The 20,679-nt window shown below is 33.3% G+C and overlaps 1 protein-coding gene and 1 long non-coding RNA gene across 2 annotated transcripts; both read right to left on the bottom strand.

The window, feature by feature from the left end:
- Positions 1–10,117: 10,117 nt before the first annotated feature.
- Positions 10,118–13,200, bottom strand: LOC118435265. Its single transcript, XM_035850992.1, has 5 exons — positions 13,183–13,200; positions 13,097–13,133; positions 12,862–12,980; positions 11,998–12,228; positions 10,118–11,724 (listed from the first exon to the last, which is right to left on the bottom strand). Exons 1-5 carry the CDS (start codon positions 13,198–13,200, stop codon positions 11,257–11,259), a joined length of 873 nt encoding a protein of 290 aa, XP_035706885.1. The 3' UTR covers positions 10,118–11,256.
- A 5,453-nt stretch (positions 13,201–18,653) lies between these two features.
- Positions 18,654–20,458, bottom strand: LOC118435165. The gene is made up of 5 exons (XR_004834548.1): positions 19,883–20,458; positions 19,601–19,802; positions 19,101–19,533; positions 18,866–19,025; positions 18,654–18,786 (listed from the first exon to the last, which is right to left on the bottom strand). It is a non-coding gene; the product is annotated as an uncharacterized LOC118435165 (long non-coding RNA).
- Between the last annotated feature and the right edge of the window lie 221 nt (positions 20,459–20,679).

The following is a 20,679-nucleotide window of genomic DNA, read 5'->3' as shown; positions in this document are numbered from 1 at the left end:
TTCTTTTAATAACGTTGCATTTATGAAAATTTGCGCAAAATCCAATGGAATATTTATGTAGTTCGGGAATTTTACTAGTTTTTATATATCTCAAATTTTTCTCAATGCAGCAGAAAATTAGGCAATTTCAGAATCCATGCAAATTATTCCTTGCATCGGCAAAAATCATGCACATTGTACAAAAATTATACGATTCTTTGTCCTTCTCGACCAAATTATTGCATAATTGTTCCGAAATTTTTAAACTATTAAACACCACGCAGGTTATGTCACATAATCAATTTTATTAGTAATTTGAACCTTTATAAATTAAAAGGCCTCGTTAATCGTATCTTCACTAGAATCCCAACCGTCAACATTTTCCCTTGTTTCCTGGAAATTTAAAATTATGAGGGCCATCATCCTCATTCTTTCTCTGGTATGTGATTTACATCAAAATTCTGTAAAAAATTTTGCAATTTTAATTTTAATAACTCCTCAAAATTTCAGGCCACCCTATTTTTCACCGTACCCGAAACTGACGCCCACAGCGTTCGACCGCGCAAATGCGCACACGTCGCTTGTCCCATGTGTATCGGATACACGCCGCCGGGCGAATGCTGTCCGCGCTGCGGCTGCCACAACGTCGCTTGTCCGATGTGCGTGGGGTGGACGCCTCCCGGACGATGCTGCCCAATCTGCGGACATCCGCATCCTGAACCACCATTTTATATGGACTGATTTCAGGACCACACTGATTTTTGACCCCTTATGAAACTCAACTAACCAAAAAAAAGTACCAAATAAGTATAATTAATAAAATAAGTATCCATTTTAGTCCACCAATTTTGGCACAACTTTTGTAATCTTGAAAAAAATGGAAATTTAGGAGTAGGGGTTCCAGTCCCGGGATTTTTCGGGATTTTATTCCCGGGAATTCCCGGGAAACGGGATCCCGAAATCCCGGGATTTGAAGAATTGAAATCCCGGGATTTCGGGATTTTTCAATTTGTCATTCAGGATTGAAAATTCCTTATATTTGACTTTTAGTGGCGGTTTTACATAATTTTCGGTTATATTATTGGTAAGAAAAAGTTTCGATGAGCATAACCTGTCAAAATTCAATCTCAACTCCAAGATTAAAGCTTTAAACAAAATGGGAAGCCACATTTCTTTACATGTCGCAGCATATGTATATCTAAATCTTATAGTTCGCAAGTAAAATTTGCAATACAAAATGAAACCTAAAATTTTTTAATTTCGATGTCAGATTTAAATTTGAAGGAAGAAATAAACCTTACCCTCGGTATAATTATCGAATCTGAAATCAGTTATGCTCAAAAAAGCTAACATGTTAGAAATATATAATTTCGAATTTTACTCGATCAATCTAAGGCTGAATGAACGAGGTAGTTCATATATTTGAACATGAAATTTTTGAATTGTCCAATTGTAGTTTTTTTATAATAGTACCCAAATAATAAACGTAAATTTATGCATTTCAGGTCAGGTTAAAATGCTAGCAAATCGTTGATTAATTATTATGGAAGTTTTCTGGAGTGAAATTTTCAAAATTTTTCTTATCACCTCTCTAAAGAGGGGAGCATCACCACCTGCCCTTCACAGATCTCGATGCCCTTTGGATATGTGGTAGGGTCCCATGAGTGTACTAAAACCCTGAAGTGGTTTGACTCCATGGCCACATTTGCGCCCACCACACCCACTCAAAGGTGTAAAAAACACGAAAAAAGCCCTGTTTTCACGTACTTCAACTGTCACCAAAAATACAATTTTGCTCGGATTTTCATAAAATGTACATTTTTGTGATCCCAGATACTTGTATGATCATATCCAGTAGATATTTTTTCGAATAATTCATCAGCTCGAAAATTTCAAAAAAGTTGAGATTGCTACTGGATATGATCAAACAAGTATCTGGGATCACAAAAATGTAAATTTTATCAAAATCTGAACAAAATTGGATTTTTGGTGAATTTTTGAAGTTGGTAACTTTTGTGGTTTTTATCCTTTTGAGTGGGTGTGGCGGGCGCACATGTGGCCATGGAGTCAAACCACTTCAGGGTTTTAGTACACTCATGGGACACTACCACATATCCAAAGCACATCAAGATCTGAGGGGGGCAGGTGGTGAAGCTCCCCTCCTAAGACAAAGGGCGGAAAATTAGACTATCACATTGCACCGAAATTTTACATTTACAAGCTGACACACCACCATATAATTGCTAATTTGCACTACCTTGATTTTGAGAAGGCCGTATGTAATAATAATACTTATTGATGCACGGTTCTCGAAAAACCATAAGTATGTATGTGCATAAGTAAATATTATAAATATGCTTGTATTCTGTACTTTTTAAAGTTATGTACCTTTTTGTATAGCTAAATTTAACTAATTTCAAGCTATGAGGTAATTTTTGAATTTCGGGAAAAAATCCCGGGATTTAGTACGGCATAAACCGGGATTCCCCATTCCCGGGATTTAAAAAATTGTCCGGGATTGCAATCCCTATTTAGGAGCACAAATTTTGAAGATCTTAATTTTTTGCTTGTTTAGAAAGTTATTTTCATATATGTAAATGCATCCAATTGTTTTTTGATCCATTATGAAAGTCAACTAAGCAAGAAGATAAGTATGCATGTACACATTTTAATTCACCAATTCTGGAAAAACTTTTGTAGTCTTTTTTAAAAAAAAATTGCAAATTTACGCGTTTTATGAGTCAAAAATTTTGAAAATTTTGATTTTTTTCTCGGTTTAAAAAATTGTTTTACATAAATGCATTCAAATTATTCATCGGGAAGTGGGAATAATTTCAGTATAATGCACAAAGTTTAATTACGAGAATTGGCGTGAATTGATTCCTAGTCGACTAATTGAGAGAAAAAAGAAGTGAAACAACCTTAGTATAAATTTTTTCAATCTACGCAATCAAAATTTATTGAAATGGCATCGAAATCTAGCATTTTAGATATTAAGTAGGTTCAGCTAATTTATGCGAAAACTTTGTCGGCGAGCTTGACGATTATTAATTTCTGGAAAAATTCAAGATTCCTGGAAAGTGTTTTTTTCATAATTCTCAATTTCTCTTAAATTTTGTCCTTGATTTCTTCTGTATTTTTTTGTTGCTCTCATTTGATAACATTCCCATTTTAACTTGGTAAACTTCGTGATGCAAGAAAGGGTAAGAAAAGCTTGCGTTATAAATTCCTGAAAAATAAATTCTTCATAATTCTCAATTTAAACAAATTGTGTTCTTGTGCTTGTCATTTCGTCTGTTTTTTGTACGTTTCGTTTGTCCTGGGACATTCTCATTAACAAGAACAATAAGTAAGGACACAGACCAAATAAAAAAAACAAGGACTTATTACTTGTCGTAACGTATTTCAAATCCTTGTTACTCCAAAATTGTGACACATTTTATGCCCATTTTTCATACATTTATCTTCACATGCTGCACAAATTCTTTTAAGGACAATGAATCATGGAGTGCATTTATTTATGAAAATGTGCACAAAATACAATGGAATCTTATTTAATTCGGGAGTGTTACCAGTAAATTCATGTACATTGTGCAAAATTTATACGGTTCTTTGTCCCCGAGTTATTACTTGTCCCGTAATTTTTAAACACGACGATGGTTATGTCACACACTCAAGTTTAATAATAATTGGGACCTTTATAAATCAAAAGGTTTCGTTAATCGTATCTTCACTAGAATCGTAACCATCAACTTTTTTGTTTGTTTCCTGGAAATTTAAAAATTATGAAGGCCATCATCCTCATTATTTCCCTGGTATGAAATAACTCTACTTAACTTGTTGTGACTCGATTATTCGCATTGTAAAAATCAACACATTTTTAGTCATTTCTCTGCCCTGGGGATTTATTTTAAAATTCTGCACGACCAATTTGAAGTCAATAAGTTTATTAATAGAATGACGGTTAGTTTTTACGCCGGTTTTGATGAGGTCCAATTTTTCTTTAGACTTCATAAACTTGAGGTCTCCTCCTTCAAAAAAGTGTAAAAATCTAGGGTGTACACTTTATAAAAAGATGCACTGACTTATTCTACAAATTTGTCGTCCAGAATTTTTATATAAATCCCCAGATATGATTTAAAATATGCTGATTTTGACCATTTTGGCTAAGAGTCATCGAGTCCTACGTTAACAACTTTATCAAAATCGTGGCAAAAACTTGTGCCGATTTCTAAAAACCCTTCAAAATTTCAGGCCACCGTATTTTTCACCGTACCCGAAGCTGACGCCCATCGCGTGATACGCAGGCGTCAATTGTCCCCACTGCATCGGACCAATCTTCCCGGGCGAATGCTGTCCTCGATGCGGCTGTCAGAACGCCATTTGTCCCATGTGCGTCGGGTGGACGCCGCCGGGACGATGCTGCCCAATCTGCGGATCGAAGGCACCTACTTGGGATTGATGGATTGCAGGACACACTGATTTTTGGCCCATATGAAATTCAACTAGAGAGATAACAAAAAAAATTTATAGTCTTATCCAAAAAAAATTTGGAAATTTTCGAGTTGATGAATTGTTATGTATATATGATTATACATAAATAAGTGGTACACAGTGAGAGGAGACAGAGGAGAGTATTTATTAGTGGAGAGTTAAAGATGGAGTGATGTACAGATTCAGAACTAATTACATATACATATCTACGTAGGCATACATATACCTAACAGAATTAAAAATTTTTAAAATCTTTATTTTTCTGGGTTTAAAAAATTGTTTTTACATATGTAAATGCATTCAGATGATGTTTAATTCCTTATGAAACTCAACCAGCCAAGAAAATAAGGATAAATGTATGTACCTATACATTTTTAGTTCACTAATTCCAAAAAAAAAACTTTTGTAGTCTTGTTTCAAAAAATTTTGAAATTTATGAATTTATGAATTAAAAATTTTTAAATTCTTTTTTTTTAATTTATTTTTGTGTGCATAAATGCATCCAAATTATTCGTCGGGAAGTGGGAATAATTAGATAATTTCAACAATTGGCGTGAATTGATTTTTAGCCGGGTATTTGTCGTACGGAAAACCGTGGGCACCTTACAAGCTTTCACAACCTATAAAATCAAAATTTATCAAAATGACATGGAAATTTAGCATTTTATGTATTCCATGCAAAGACTTTGCCCATCTGTCAGCATGGTAAACCAATTTTACAAAACTTGCAAACTCGTATAAAGCAAGAATTCACCTGAATCTGGTGAACTGGGTAATTTTATTAACAAAAATTCACGAAATGGAAAATTATTAGAGATTATTGTAAAAGTTTGTAAACTTTGAAATTTCAAAAAGTTTAATTACAATTGGGGTGGATTGCTTTATTTTATTTTTATTTTTTAAGTACTGGTAAACTAATTTGTATTATTTTTTGAATATGTTTGAAACAATTCTAGTTATTTTTTTAACAAATCTTGACTTTACGTTTTTATGTAGATTTAGTTTTTTCCATTTTGCTAAATAATGTTATTTTTTGAAATTTATCTTGTTGCTTGTGTATAAATTTTCAACTTTTTGAGTTTCCTGACATCGTCATCTTATAAGTATTAAGTGAATCCGATAATAATTTAAAATCATAATCGGCATCTGATAAAGAAATTTTCTGCGCAAAAACCGTTTTGAAATTTTGTTACAAAAATCTACCTGCTTTTAACTGAAACAAATTAAACCCTTTGGATCAAAAACAAATCTGAAATAATCTGAATTATAATTTGAGGTTGAAAAATTCCGGAGAACATTAAAGTCGGCGTGAATAACGAACAAATTAAATTACAAGATTTTTAAAAACAATAAGCATTTTATTTATTTAAAAAATGTAAATGTATTTGCAAAAATTAAAATTCAAAAACAGCATCATTTTCACGAATATCAAAAATGGGATGTTTTCAAAAATCACATTTTTTAGATTTTTAATAATTTCAAATCTTTCAATGTATTTTGCTAATAAATAACAAATTTACTCTTCGTCAATTTTTAAAATTTTGAACCTAATAAATAACTCGAATAATGAACTTTTACACCAACAAAGGTTAATCTGGATTCCAAATTTACCACAGTAGCGGAAATGAATTTCAAAAAGTGTAACGTAAATCGACAAATATTTGAAATTTATATTTCCATTAATTTCGTATATATTTTTTCGTACCAATTTTTCCAGATGGACATGCGGCGTCAATTGCTTTTAGTCGTCATTCAAGGAGAGAAAATACAGACACCTTAACATAAATTTTTACTGCCTACACGATAAAAATTATTAAAATGACATCTAAATCTAGCATTTTATTTATTTTAAGAATTTCATGTAAACAAGGGATTGTTGTAATTTTTTTGATAGAGAAGTGGTTAAGATTCCTTCTCTATCTTTACATTTTGACTAGACAAATATCCAAGTAAAACAAATTCATGCATGTAATTGTAATTAAACTTTGTGAACTTATAAAGTTTAACACAATTTCGTCGGGCTCTAGTGAACTATGTAATTTTGTAAAATTCTTTCATGAAGTAGAAAATTTTGAGAAATTATTTTTAAAACTTTATAGTTTCACAAAGTCTACTTACAATTGGCGTGAATTGCTTATAGACGGGACTTGGAAAGAAATTAAGTGTACCTTAAAATAAATTTTCACCACCTGTACGATCAAAATTTATCAAAATGGCATCGAACGTAGCATTTTTTTCAAAAATTACTTCAGAATTTTAAGAAAATAAATGTATGACAAGTTATTGTTATTTAAAAAAATTTTGAACTTTGTAACTTCACAAAGTTTAATTATAATTGAATGCGGAAATTGCTTTTACTCGACTTTTTTCAATTCCAAACGTATATGCGTTTAAAGACCTAAAAACCTCAATACAAATGTTCCTGCTATCTACACGATCAAAAATTTATCAAAATGATATCAAATTTTAGCCTTCTATTTATTTAATGAATTTCAAGTAAATACATTTATGAGTTATTAACGAGTTATCAAATTTTTTAAACTTCGTAATTTCACAAAGTTCAAATACAATTGAATACGTGAATTTTTCTAGTCGAATATTTGTCATACGCCTATCAAAAACCTAAATAAAATTTTTTGCTATATACGTAGTCAAAATTTATCAAAATAACATCGAAATTTAGCATTTTGTTTATTTAAGGTTCCCATGGATGACGTGTTGGCGCGTAATCTCACTCTGCCCCTACCCAATGTATTCAAATGTTCAAATGCAATTTCTAAAATCGAATTAACTCCATGAGTTTTGAGATAAATGCAACTTTTGATATTTTAATCTAAAGCTAATTTTTGGTACTACAAACAAGTCGATTTGAAAAAAATTGGAAACTTCATTTTCGAGAAAATTTATTGTGAAAAATTGGCAAACGAACGAAGAGTGAGATTACGCGGCAACGCGTCATCCATGGGAACCTTAAAGAATTTCAAGTAAACAAATGTGTGACAAGTGTTTTGCAAAATCAAAACATTAAAAAAACTCGCAATTCATGATTTGATTGATTGATAAAAAATTTCGCTAAAATCGTAGCATAAATTGGAAAAAATGTAGCAAAAATCGACGAATATGTAAGTATTTAGAATTTATTTTTCATTAATTTCTTTGTTTCATGATTTATTGCATTGTAAAAAATAGCAAAAGTATAATAAATTGACAGATACATATTTTGAATTAATTAATTCACATATATATTTAATTAATTAATTTCTATATTAAATTCTTACCCTCTTAATTTCCACCGTCAAATAAAAATAAATTTTGCACAATTCCTCGCACTTCGACCCAATTTTGGAGTTGATATTTACACATTCAAAATTTGACGTTGTATTTCGTATATAAATAAATACAAAATATTATGCTAAATTTTGTACTTTGTTTAAATACGAAATTTATTAGTGTTGCATCAATTTATGGTTTACTTCATAAATTCAAACCCAGACAAAGTTGTCGCGGAGCGGATAGCAATAAATGAATAAATTAAGAATTGGTTTATTAAACGATTTATTTTATGAATGAATGTAATTTCTGATTGTGGTGTGCCGATAGTGTTTGGTGTGTTTTGTGAATGTATGTGGTTTCTGATGGTGGGGTGCTAGTAGTGCTTAATATGGAATTGAGAATTATTTGATGTATCCGCGGAATTGGCAATCAGCGGATAGCAATTGGTGTGTAATTAGGAATTTTTAAGTCGGTAAATAACTTGTATAGATGTATAGATGTATAAATGTATAGATGCAGTTTATGGTTATGTATGAACATGTGTGAAAAAGGTATGTTTACTCGATGCTTCTGAGTAGCGGACGCCACCTCTCCGGCCTATGCGGAACGAGTGTAGTCGAGGAGAGGGGTATAAAAGGAGCTGAGCAGTCGCCGCGCGATCATCTACACGTAGTACTTCGTCGAGTAAGCATCTCTTGTAGCTCCTAGTTTGTACCCGCGGATATAGTTTCAACGGACAACTAGTAATTTAGCAGTACTTTAGCAATATTTGTATATTTGTTTTGTATTACTTTACTATTTTTCAACGGATTAAATATTTACTAAAAGTTTCCATTTGTCCACTGATTATCCATTTAACGGGATTGTTTCAACGGATTGACATAATCGGAGGATAGCTCAACGGATTGTCATCGCGTTAGTTTTAACGGTTTCATTGGATAGGGATTTGGAGCTTGAAGGTATCAAATTATTAGTCGGGGAATTAGTGGAAAGGCATCTCAAATTACAAAATCCGAAAAGCAGAAAAGTGCGGACGTAAAGTTTAGACAAGTCAGCTATCACGAAAGAAAGGTTAGCTGCGTCCGCCACACAAAGTCGTGAAATTCATGTGACTTTGAGAACAAGTAGATATTTCAAGTTTAAAAGTGCCTTGAAAAACCTACAAATTTCGCATTTTTTTCTGAAATTTTATAAAGTTTGCAAGGATAATTCGCGTTAATTGGTGTAAATAAATTTTCAGCGGTTTCTCCTTACTATTCATGACAATTACACGTTATTATTTATCACAGAAGAAATTAGCTTCTTTACATCTAAATATAAATTAACATCACACATAACAAAATTTATCCATATGGCATTAAAATTTAACATTTTATACATTTCAAAAATTTCATGCTAAAATAAAATATTAGACAAAATTATAACTCGAAATTTCATAACGTCATGTTTCCAAAAATTAGTCTCATTAATCTTAATAATCACGACTTGAATGCATTTTGTTTAAATAAGGAAGCTGCAGCTAATAATTTGTGTAATTAATTTGCACAAATCTGTTTAGAAATTAATTCCTCAAAAAATGTTATTTCAATTTTGGGTTTGCGATTTTGAAATAATTTCAAATTCAGAACCACACAAAACCATGAGATTCATGCGATTTCAATAACAAGTATTTCAAACGTGGCTTGAAAAACCTAGTTAATGGTTTTTTATTCTCACTCAAAAAATCTTGACCACCCCGACCACGCCACGTTTTGGCTGCCGTTGACCACACGACATTGCTTCTTCGAACATGCCGACAAACGAACAAAACCCCGTCGGACGTTCTTTTTCGGATGTGTCTCAATGTGTGCAGAGATGGAAAAATGCCCAAAATTCCGGACAGTTGGGGTTGGGACAAGCAGTGGTTATCTTCTTGATTATCATCCACTTTGAGCGAAATGTTTAAAACTTTTATCTGCCGAAATTCCAACCGTTCCCCGGAAGAATTCGCCCTATGAAAAATATCTCCCCAAATAACATCCTCCCAACCTTCGGGTTTCTCTTTACTTTATTTTATTTTATACTAAATTACATAAGCAACATGTTCACGTATGCATATTATTGGGGAAAGGAGTCGACTATTTGGTAAGACTTGTATATTATGTATAAAGTATAATTGCAAGCATTCATAATTTTTTAGTGACAAGAACAATTAGCAAATGATTTTAATATGCTTCGCTACATCATATTTGAAATTTGATAGTTATTGTGTATTTGTATCTATTTATATGATAGTGAATGAAATGGGGCGCTGATGCTGGAAATATTAAAATTCTATATCATTCACTGGAGAAGAAATTTATTAAATACTTTTTATCGCACTTCTTAAGTCTCATCTAAGCTTTCCTTTTTTGGGTTTCTTTTATTTAATAGTTTTATTCGCAATTGAAAGTAATTTATTAAGTAGTGTAAGCTGCATATTGCGATCGTTTTGTTCGTACGTCCGTCTCTGGGCAGGATATCTCCAGAACGAATCTCGGTCGAGTTCGATAATAGGGTTAATGGGACCGCTCCCCACAGCGCTAGAGGCTGTGGTCCAAAATTAAGCTTAACCTTAATTTTCATATTGGGTGTCATTTTAAAGGACATTTCACCCCGAATTCAACACCGGCAATATTTTTGGCCTTATGACCGTGAGGACGAGGTCAAACATCAAAACTACATATGTTGGGAAAGGCAATTATATAATTATAGTTCCGACATATGTGACCGTTGACCTCCTCTACACGATTCCTGGGGTGTTGCATGTCAAACTGGTCTTGTATTCATGTTCAAAATCCGTTACGAATAATTAACAATTATCGAACCGACGGACAGAAGCACATAACGATCTTATAAATGGGTACCCTTTTATTATTCGTAATTATCACATTGCTGAGTGGTGGGCCTTAGCAACTAAACTTGGTGGTGGTGGGAGAGGCAATATTTTGACCACCATCAAAATTTTCTCAGTTTTAAACTGATTTTCGGGATTTTAATTTTGTATTTTTATAAAAAATATGTATCAACTTTCTGCTCATTTACATTTAGCATGAAGGCCTTCATTTTTTTCTAATCTCAATAAAACACATTTTCGATGGTGTTTTTCCTGCATATCTCAGGAACAGGGCACTATTCCAGCCTCCTGGTCGACAGTTCAATTCTAATTTGCCATAATTGACTCTGGACACTAATTTCATTAAAATCGGATGGAAATTGACCTAGATCTGAAAAAATTAAGCTTTTCAGAACCGTAGTGATTGCTTACTTAGATGATTTTTTTGCTGCAGTAACTATAGCCTCATCTAAGAAAAAGATTGAATATTTTCTCATTGAAGAAAAAAATCAAAACTCTAACCTCCATAAAATCTCCATTTTTTAAAAAACGTACGGACATGAACACATTTCAAAATCACCATTTGAAGAAGGGAAAGTTGAGACACAAAAATTTGTGTCTCAAAAAACACGCATACAATGGAACGTTATTTATTTTCAGTACCAGACAAAACCATGAGATTCATGCGACTTCAATAATAAGTACCTCAAACGTGGCTCAAAAAACCTCGTTAATGGTTTTTTATTCTCATTCACAAATTCTTGACCACCCCGACCACGCCACGTTTTGGCTGCCGTTGACCACACGACATTACTTCGAACATGCCTACAAACGAACAAAACCCCGTCGGACGTTCTCTTTCGGATGTGTCGTAGCGTGTGCAGAGATGGAAAAACGGCCAAAATTCTGGACAGTTCGGGTTGGGACAAGCAGTGGTTATCTTCTTGCTTATCATCCACTTTGAGCGAAATATTTAAAACTTTTATCTGCCGAAATTCCAACCGTTCCCCGGAAGAATTCGCCCTCGGAAAAATATACCCCCAAATTTCGGGTTTCTCAAAGGAAGTAAATACTCCGAGGGTGGAGAGCGAAGGAAAAGTTCGGTGGAAAGCTTGAGGTCCACCCTGAACAAAAAAAAACAAATATAATTTATGTCATGTTAAAATTGTGAAGTTTAACGAGGAAATTCACGCGGTAATTGGTAAAATGCGCAAGTTTTGTCAAATAATTTTACAAACTAAGGAGAAGATCTGAATAAGTTTATAAAAAATTTGCAACCTAATTTACCTTCGAAATAGTACTAAAACCTTGTAAAAGTTTGCAAAATTTACGGATTTTCCAATATTGCTAATCACTGCACTGCGCGTGAATTATCTCACAAGTAAAAAAAAACTAACTAGAAAGATGACGCCAAATTTGGAGAATTCCTTCCAAATTTCCACATCCAATTTTGTCAGGAGGGGAAAGCGCAGGGAGTTGAATGCGTCCCAATTTTCTAAAAAACCGTAGTCCAAAGTGCTGAGCGTGGGCGCATGCCGCCTCAAAATTAGGCGTAATTTGTCCCCATTTATATAGGCGTTTAAGTCGAGATGAGCCAGTGACCTTGGGAGGGAAGCCAGATTGCGTATCTGAAACAATGTTTCGGAAACGATAAGTAACCACTTGAAATAATGGTTAATGGTAAGAAAGTGTTTTTGCAGGTATTTTGAGCCAAAATTTTTAACCTTCAAGAAAAGAAATACAATGCGCAAGAAACTACCCTACGCTCCCCGCCATACTTCATTCGGCGCGTCGCCAGATGGCGCATATTTCAGATTCTTGCACCTTAATTTCTTGCATTTCTTTCTTTGTAGTGCAAGAAATGTAGCAAACCCGAACACTGGGTCACTAACGGCACGAACATAGCTACTCGGAGCTATTGATTGGAAAATGGTTAAGCGTGATGGAATTTCTGCCCGCCCAAAACACGTGCCCACTTGATTAACATTGCGAGCGGGCTGAAACTTAAATCAAATCCATCACGCTTAAATATTTTCCAATCAATATTTTGCCTAGCAAAAAAATTCAAGGGGCGAGAAACTACTTCCCTCCGCTATAAATAGTTCATACGGCGGATGGCTAGATGGCGCATATTTCTTGCACCTATCCTTTCTTGCATTTCTTACTTTGCACCTTACTTTATTTTCAAAATTCTTTATTCTTTCAAAATTCACTTTGCACTGCAAGAAATGTGGCAAACCCACAAGAAACGAAACACTGACCTCAGGATACGTTACCCCGTCGTCGCGTGGTCCCCATCCTACCCTTATTCCATTCAATTTAGGGAATGGGTTGGGTTCATAATTTTTGAAATTCCAGTCATCCACATGTTTTTTACGACCTCATCTTGAGGCCGCAGATCTTGATATGCACATCCTTCGAAATCCAAGAGTTGTATGTTAGAAGTGGAACAGGTTTTCATAAAATGGGTGACCGCATCCATTGATAAGCCATGACCACCAGCAGTGATATGATCATCATCCTCATCTGGCTCCTAATAAAGTGGATTGCAGAAAATATTTTTGTTAAGGGTGCACTCATACCTGTTCACTTTCATTCATTTGAGTGATTATGAATGAAAATGAATTTCCTGTGATTTGAATGAAAATGACTGAAGGATTCCGTCATTTCAGATGAATGACTGTGAATGAAAGGATTCCTCACTCATTTCATTTTTTTCACCCTATGTTTAATACATGGGACGAAGTAAGAAATGAATTTGAACGAATATGACTGAATGTGAATGACAATCTTCATTCAGAAATCGGGATGATTGACTTTTGAATGAATACTAAATTTTTGAACAGGTATGAGCGAACTGCATGTCGTGGGTTTTGAATTTAAATTTGTGTGTCTCAACTTTCCTTTTTGTAATGTGTTCAAATGGCGATTTTAAAACCTGTTTATTTTCATACAATTTTCTAAAAATGAAGATTTTATTTCATAAAACTATATGTATTTTTTCTGATCATTTTTTATCTATTTCATTTCTATTTTTTTATGAAGAAAAAAAATCACAATTCCACCCTCCTACCTTCCCAAATCTAAAAATTATCGATTTTTAGATGCAATCAAATCTGCACTTAAAGAACTCAAACACGCAAACAAATAAATTCAAAACCCGTATGTAATGGAACGTTAAACTAATTTTACCAATTAATTAATCTAAATCATCCGTGCAAATGGTCTGTGCTAACTTTTTACATTTTGGACGTTCAATACATCCAAATAGTAACTGGGGCATATGCTACACTTTCTTGGTTATTGAATCTTTCGATAATCCTATGTGCAATCTCCCGTTAATTTCAACATTTTTACAGCATGGTTTACAAAATTTCTGAATTTCTCATTAGAAAACATAGGATAAGCTTAATTTCTCATGTAAAAAGTTTTTCCAAAATTTCGTGGTAAGGGAGCGTCCATAAATCACGTGATCGATTAGAGGGGGGGAGGGGGTCTGAAATTTGTCACCAATTATCACGGGGGGGGGGGGGTAGATGGGATGGTCAGATGTCACGTGACATGAGTAAAGTTTTTTTCAACTTTTGTATATGCCAAGAAATGCGATGAGAGTTATATATAGACTAGTTATTTGCACTAAATAAATATATATATATATCTATAAATAGTTATTTACACTTATATTAACTTACCTTATATTTATGTGTGTAATGTAGCTCTACTTTGATTAATGATTTAAAAAAGATTGTTATTCAGGACAGAGCATCATCTCCTGTCACGTGACCGGTGGGGGGAGGGGGTAGCGAAATTATCACCACCGGTCACCAAGGGGGGGGGAGGGGGTCAAAATTGTCCAAAAATCGATCACGTGATTTATGGACGCTCCCTAATGGTAATGATAATTTCCTGGTACACCAAAATGATCAAAATTAATGGGAGTTTACATATCTGTGCGCTGGTTTGCAAAAAAAAGTGTTTAATAAACTTGCAACATTTTGTCGCATTTTCCAATGTTGGACGCTTTTGAACAACCTTTTGACACTTGTGGCATGTCAAATTGACCGTCAGATTGACACGCGACAAATAGCCCCAGTCGTATTGACCCCATCATATTACAAGTATTATGAAAATTGTGTGACAGAGTCTGTTTGCGTCGGGGTCAAGTTCATGTTTCACCATTTTGGACGCTTTTGAACGGTATCCAGTCCAAAAATAGTTTTTGGCGTGTAAACCGGAACACTGCCACCCGATAAATAATTCTTATTTCTTATTACTACTCACCGCAAATATACGTAGTCCAAGTGTGACCAGGGATGGTGGAAGGAAACCCGTCGGCATTGAGTTATCGGGGGGTGTGGTTATCAATGGAAAACCGAGAAGCCCCTCATCCCCAACGTCGATAATGTCCAGGTAGAACTTTTCTAGGCGTGGGAAAGCGGTTAAGAACTGGACCACGCATTTCGCATCTGTCTCATTCAGTAAGGTCAATTCAAGTCGTAATTCTTTCACGCAACGTCCAATTCGGGTCAATAATTCAAAAACTCGAGAGTCCGAGGATGTGTCTGGCGAGGTTCGCGATTAGAATTTAAAACATCGTTTAAAGTTGCCCAAATTTTTTGGAAGTTTTCATCCTCAAATTCATACGCTTCAAATTCGGAAATCAAGGAATAGTAGACCCACGCAGGGGACTGGAAGGAGAGGAAAAGAATGGGGTGGAAGTCGTCCCTTTGGTTGAGCAAGCGGTGCAAATCTTCCCATTTTTCTGTCTCGAACGGAGGCTCTAAACGGATGATGATGTCGAAATTTCGAAATTTTTTGATAGCTTCGATCTCCCAACTTTTGCACACAAGTCGGACAGCTTTTAAGGAGGTGAGGTCCAAATATTGGAAAATTCCGGACAGAATCTGCAGAAATTAAAATGCTTTTCTCAAATGATGGACAAATTGAAAAGGATTTAACAAATCAAAAATCGTATAAAAATCGCCAAAATCAGCACATTTTTAATAATTTCTTGGCCCTAGAAATGTATTTTAAAATTCTGGACTACAAATTTCTCGATCAAGTCGGTGCCAATTAAAAAATATACACTGCAGATTTTAACACTTTTTGAAGGAGGAGATCTCAAGTTTGCAGAAAAAGTGTACCTCATTTTTATGCTTAATGATCAAGTCCTATTTAATAAATTACATATGTAAATGTGTTCACTAACCAAATGATTTTCTAAAGCCGTAGCGCAGGAGGAGGAGGGAGAGATATTTTCTAACGAATTAATGGTAGCCATTTCAAGGTTATTTAATAAATTATTATTTAGACCACACTTTGAATTAAATGAGAGCAAAAATTTAGCAAAAATTAACGCTCGTCACATTTTATTTACAGAAGAGAAGCCAAAGAGAAAGCAGATGAGTACATAAATTCGATCGATAAATTCATGCGTGCGTCGTTGCGTGGATGAAAACTTGGTCTTATGAACAGAGAACAACTAGTACTTTTTAAGTTGTAGTTTGAATTTGTTTGTACTTTGTATTTTGCAAGTATTTAGAATTTTTTGTACAATAATAAATAATTTTAGGAATTTCAAATTTTGCGAGATATTCACGTTGTTAGAAAGAAATTTTAATCTAGAGATATTTGGTTGGCGATCTAATCTTATAGAATGTCGTAAATTTAAGCATAGGGCGGATATGTATTAATGTATTTAATCTCATTGTTCGAAAAATACGTAAAAATTTCGGATATTTTTTCAAAAATATTTGAAAAAGTAGGTGCAAAAAAATCGATCCATAAATTCATGCGTGCGTCGTTACGTGCATGAAAAGTGGAGGACATAACTATTTAAATATTTATTTTCACCTTTTCAATTTTATGGCAATGTACGATCAAATTTTTGAGAAAAAATTGTGTATTAGTAAAACAAATTTTATGACAACGAATGATAAAATTTTTGAGAAATTCGTATCGTTAATAAAAAAATTAACATTTTTGCATTAATAAAACAAATCACAGATTATTTATTATTCTTCCGGTGTAATTCGTCGGAATTAAATGTATGGAAATTTAATGTATGGAAATGTTTGGCAAGCCATCGCCTATATTTTGTAACATTTTTTCAAAGAAATTTAGTGAAATTTAGAAATTTAGAAATTTAGTTTATTTAATCTTTTTAAAAATAATAAAATAAGAGAATTTTGAAATTTTTAGGTACATGAATTTTTCTTATATCTGTATTAGAGACTTGAAAACTTCTAGATTTATGTTATGATTTAATGCCAGTTGAGAAATTTGAAATATTTCATATTGGTTAAAGCAAATTCTACAAATAGATGAACTCCTTGCCTACGCAAAGTAATTCAGAAATACTTTATGAAAGCGATTGTCCAGTAATATTTCCATTTTCAAACGTTAGAAATGTGATGATAAGTTTCATTTGTCAATTAAAAAATGAATTTTTGTTTGTAAATAGATGCAATTTTGTGGATAAAAAAATTCAAATTTATGTTATGAATTGACGGCAAATGGGATTTTTTAAATAGTTGATGTGAAAAATATAATAATTTAGGTTTTGAGGTAGAGTTAGCGTGGATACGTATATTGGTATTTTTAAATTTTCCATTTTATGACGACCGATAGTCAAAATTTTGTGAGTGTGTTCCATAATAATTCAAAATTTCGAAATATTTTTTTTGCATATTGTTGCATATTTCTAGGTTTTCAGAAATATAAATATTATTTAAAAATTACTTGAGTCTTATTTATATATTTTTTAATAGGTATGTAAATATTTTAATATTTTTACTAATTGAGGCGAAAATCATGTCAAATTTTGATATATTCGGTAAAATGATTGCCATTCATTTCATTTAATAAAAAATTTATTCTTTTTGCTCAACATTTGTCCTCGAATTTATATTTGTCCGCATTTTAGCGAGGACAATTAAGCCAAATTCAAGGCAAGGAGTCACAAGAGTGCATTCCCGATCTACAATTTTCGTTAAATCCACGCAAAAATAACTGAGTTGCAGAATTGCAACTGATGGCCGTTTTTCGAACGTGGTTTTCAACAACTAACACATCAAGAAAACCACAGTGGTTTTCACGTTATTTTAACGTGGAAAGTAACAATAAAATAACCGTGGCATTTGCAACAAATCCACAGTAATGTTTACGTCAAAACCACCGTGGCATTCACGGTAATTTATGCAAAATATTAACGGTAGGTTTTTCGCAGTTCATTGGCAATAAAATCGCAATTTATAAACAATTTATATTGTATTATTTATATTAACAATTTATTAAAGGAACAACAATTAATTTGTCATCCAATGACATCAACCAACATTTTGCTTCAACTTGGCTCACATTTACTCTAAAACTCTTTGATATTTTTGAAACCTGATGTATGCCTAAAATAGAACTAGAGCTAGGATATTTTTACAAGTCTTCAAGTTTTTTGAATGTCTTACATACTATGACGTCACTATCTTTAATGTATTCTGATACAACAACAATAAACCCAGATTTTAACTTATAACAATTGTCATTACGGGTTAATTTAAACGAGGTAGAAGTTGTAGACACAGGTTGAGACAAAAGAACATTTTCTTTCTCAATTATCCTATTCACACATTGCTCTATATCTGGGTTAAAATAGCTAACCATCATCAAATGCTTTTTTCGTAAAATAATTTGCCGTCGGCCTGAGAAGAGTTCTGTGATCGGAAGGTAGAAAACTAAATATTTTATATTCCTTCAGAAGTTTGAGTAAATCTTGCACTGCTAACCCAGTTATATTATGTGAAATTGCCCAATTTCTTAAATTTTCTCTTATCTTATCAATACTTTCTCCTTCCTGACTGCAGTCCGAGGTTACACGACTAATTAAACTTATATCACTATCGCTAACATCAATTGATTCAGTCCCTGAGCTATAATTATTATTATTAATCGGCCGAGAATTTTTGACAAAACACTGTACTATTACTATGTTGTGTAGACGACGTTAGTTCTTCATGTAATTCTGCAATATTTTCACGTACTTTTTTTGAAACTATTCTTCTTATATTTCTAGCTGAAAATCCGGGTTGACACGCCAGGACGATATTATACTTTTATAAAACGGAAGAAATCTTTTGCTGCTTTTTCAATTATGTTGTCCGTTGCAGCAGGATAATTTTTTCTCACACTTTCTATTTAATCAAAGAGTACATAATTACTTGTTGTAACTATTGTGTTACAAGAAAATCAAATAAATATGAAATAACGAACCAATTACAGCCGAGAAAATTCCCAAAGGTTTTAAAGCAATTTTTCCTCCCTTTCCAGTGTAATTTATTTGTCGAGCAAGTTCAGGGCTGACTAATTTTTTAAACGCCTTTTTCGTATTTTTCTCAACAGTATCGCCTCCTTTTATTCTTAGGTATTCAATCTGGAAGATCAGAATTATTCAGAATTGGTACAAAATTATGAAATTGAATAATTAATCAAAAAGTCCAAATCTGACCAATAAATCTCGATTTGTGTCGGCAAGTTTCAGCCAATTTTCAGTCTGTTCAAGGTGTTCTCTCGTCTCCAGATGATGATGTGGAATAGATGAAAAATCAGCTTCAACTTCTCCGTCGTTCGATATTCGGATATTATGTAGGGTTGCTCTTATCTCTAGAATTTCTGCGTTTTGGCGCTCAAGAATTTTGATAATTCTTGTATTATAACCTGCAACAAAAATTACATTATTTTAGTATTAAATGATATAACATGATAAAAACTGTAAAAACTAAGCAAAGATTTGCCTTCAATTAATTTCTTTAAATCATTTATATCTGCTGAAGTGGCCAAAAGCACGCCAATGTCTTCTCCTTCCAAGTTGACTACTTCTGGTAGATTTATTGAAGGAATGTTGTCGTTAATTTGAGTTGATAGTTGTACTTCAGTGCTTCCTAAGAGGATTCAAGTGAATGAAAACTTATTTTTGTTAAGCATTTATTAATAAACAAATTATTTTACCTTCATCGTTCATGGGAGGAGGTAAAACTAGAATGGAATTCTCTTCCTCATCCTCGCTGCTGCTTGATGACACGTTCGGGTGCGACAATTCTCGATTATGTTTCTGCTTTCGGCCTTCCAAATGATTCTCTGACGCACTCTTAAGATTGGAAGTGTCCTCCGCTATCTTAACCTTCTCACAAGCTACATACTTTCCAAGTATCTGCAATCGAGATTATTTTTATTTAAATTACATAATCAATTACATTACTTTAATAATTGAACTAAATCGATGATATTCACCATATTTTCCAAGGATTTTCTGATACGTCTGTCTTCTCCAGGATGGGAGGGGATGTACATTTCCCTTTTTACTGAAACTTTTCAGTTTAGAAGCTGGTGGCCACAACACGAACTTTTCCTCCTCTTCCAGCCAAATCGTGGGAGCTATTTCTACAAATTTTTCGCCGTTACAGTCAATCTGTATAATACAAAATTTATTGACTGGGAGGGATGACATTTTGGAAATAAAATTAATTGAACTGACTTTGTGAGAGAGAAAGATGGAGTGGAGGCAAAACTTTGGATTCCGCGCATTCTCTTTGTTAGCATTCCAGGTTAAATCTGCGTTGTTTTTTCGTGCCATGTTTTGGTGAATACCACGGTTGTTATTTGGTTGAAATCCACGCAACTTTTCTCGTTGAAATTTTCATGAAAAGTTGCGTGAATTTTACTGTTATTTTTATGTAGCAGAATGCTTTGAAGAGTTAACAGTAATTTTTCATACTGTGGAATCACGTTAAAATAACAAATATTTTGCCACCGTTATTTGTTTCAAGTTGCTACCATTTTGCTACCACTTTGCAACAAAAATTGTAGATCGGGTTGTACTTTAATTGCTGTGTTCTTTTTGACGTAAAATTTACACAAACGTCAAAAAGTTACCAGCTTCACTAAGCATTGCGAGTAGTTTAACAGCGTCCAAATCTGTCCTTAATATTTCCTAAAAAATCTAAAAATTCGAACATCATGAAACCTCACATTCTCGCATCGATAATCCTCTCTCTGGTAATTTATTGTAATTCAATATTGTAATTTGC

The sequence above is a fragment of the Folsomia candida genome, unplaced genomic scaffold (assembly GCF_002217175.1).
Source record: "Folsomia candida strain VU population unplaced genomic scaffold, ASM221717v1 Fcan01_Sc004, whole genome shotgun sequence".
NCBI classification, from domain to species: Eukaryota; Metazoa; Arthropoda; class Collembola; order Entomobryomorpha; family Isotomidae; genus Folsomia; species Folsomia candida.
Note: the sequence above shows the minus strand (reverse complement) of the source record. Positions and strands in the feature narration are given on the sequence as shown.

Coding starts and splice junctions, on each gene's coding strand:
- LOC118435265 (XM_035850992.1), bottom strand. Junction 12,229..12,861: donor ACGGGGTAACGTATCCTGAG/GTCAGTGTTTCG, acceptor ACATTGTTTCAG/ATACGCAATCTGGCTTCCCT. Junction 11,725..11,997: donor AATTTGGCGTCATCTTTCTA/GTTAGTTTTTTT, acceptor TTTTTTGTTCAG/GGTGGACCTCAAGCTTTCCA.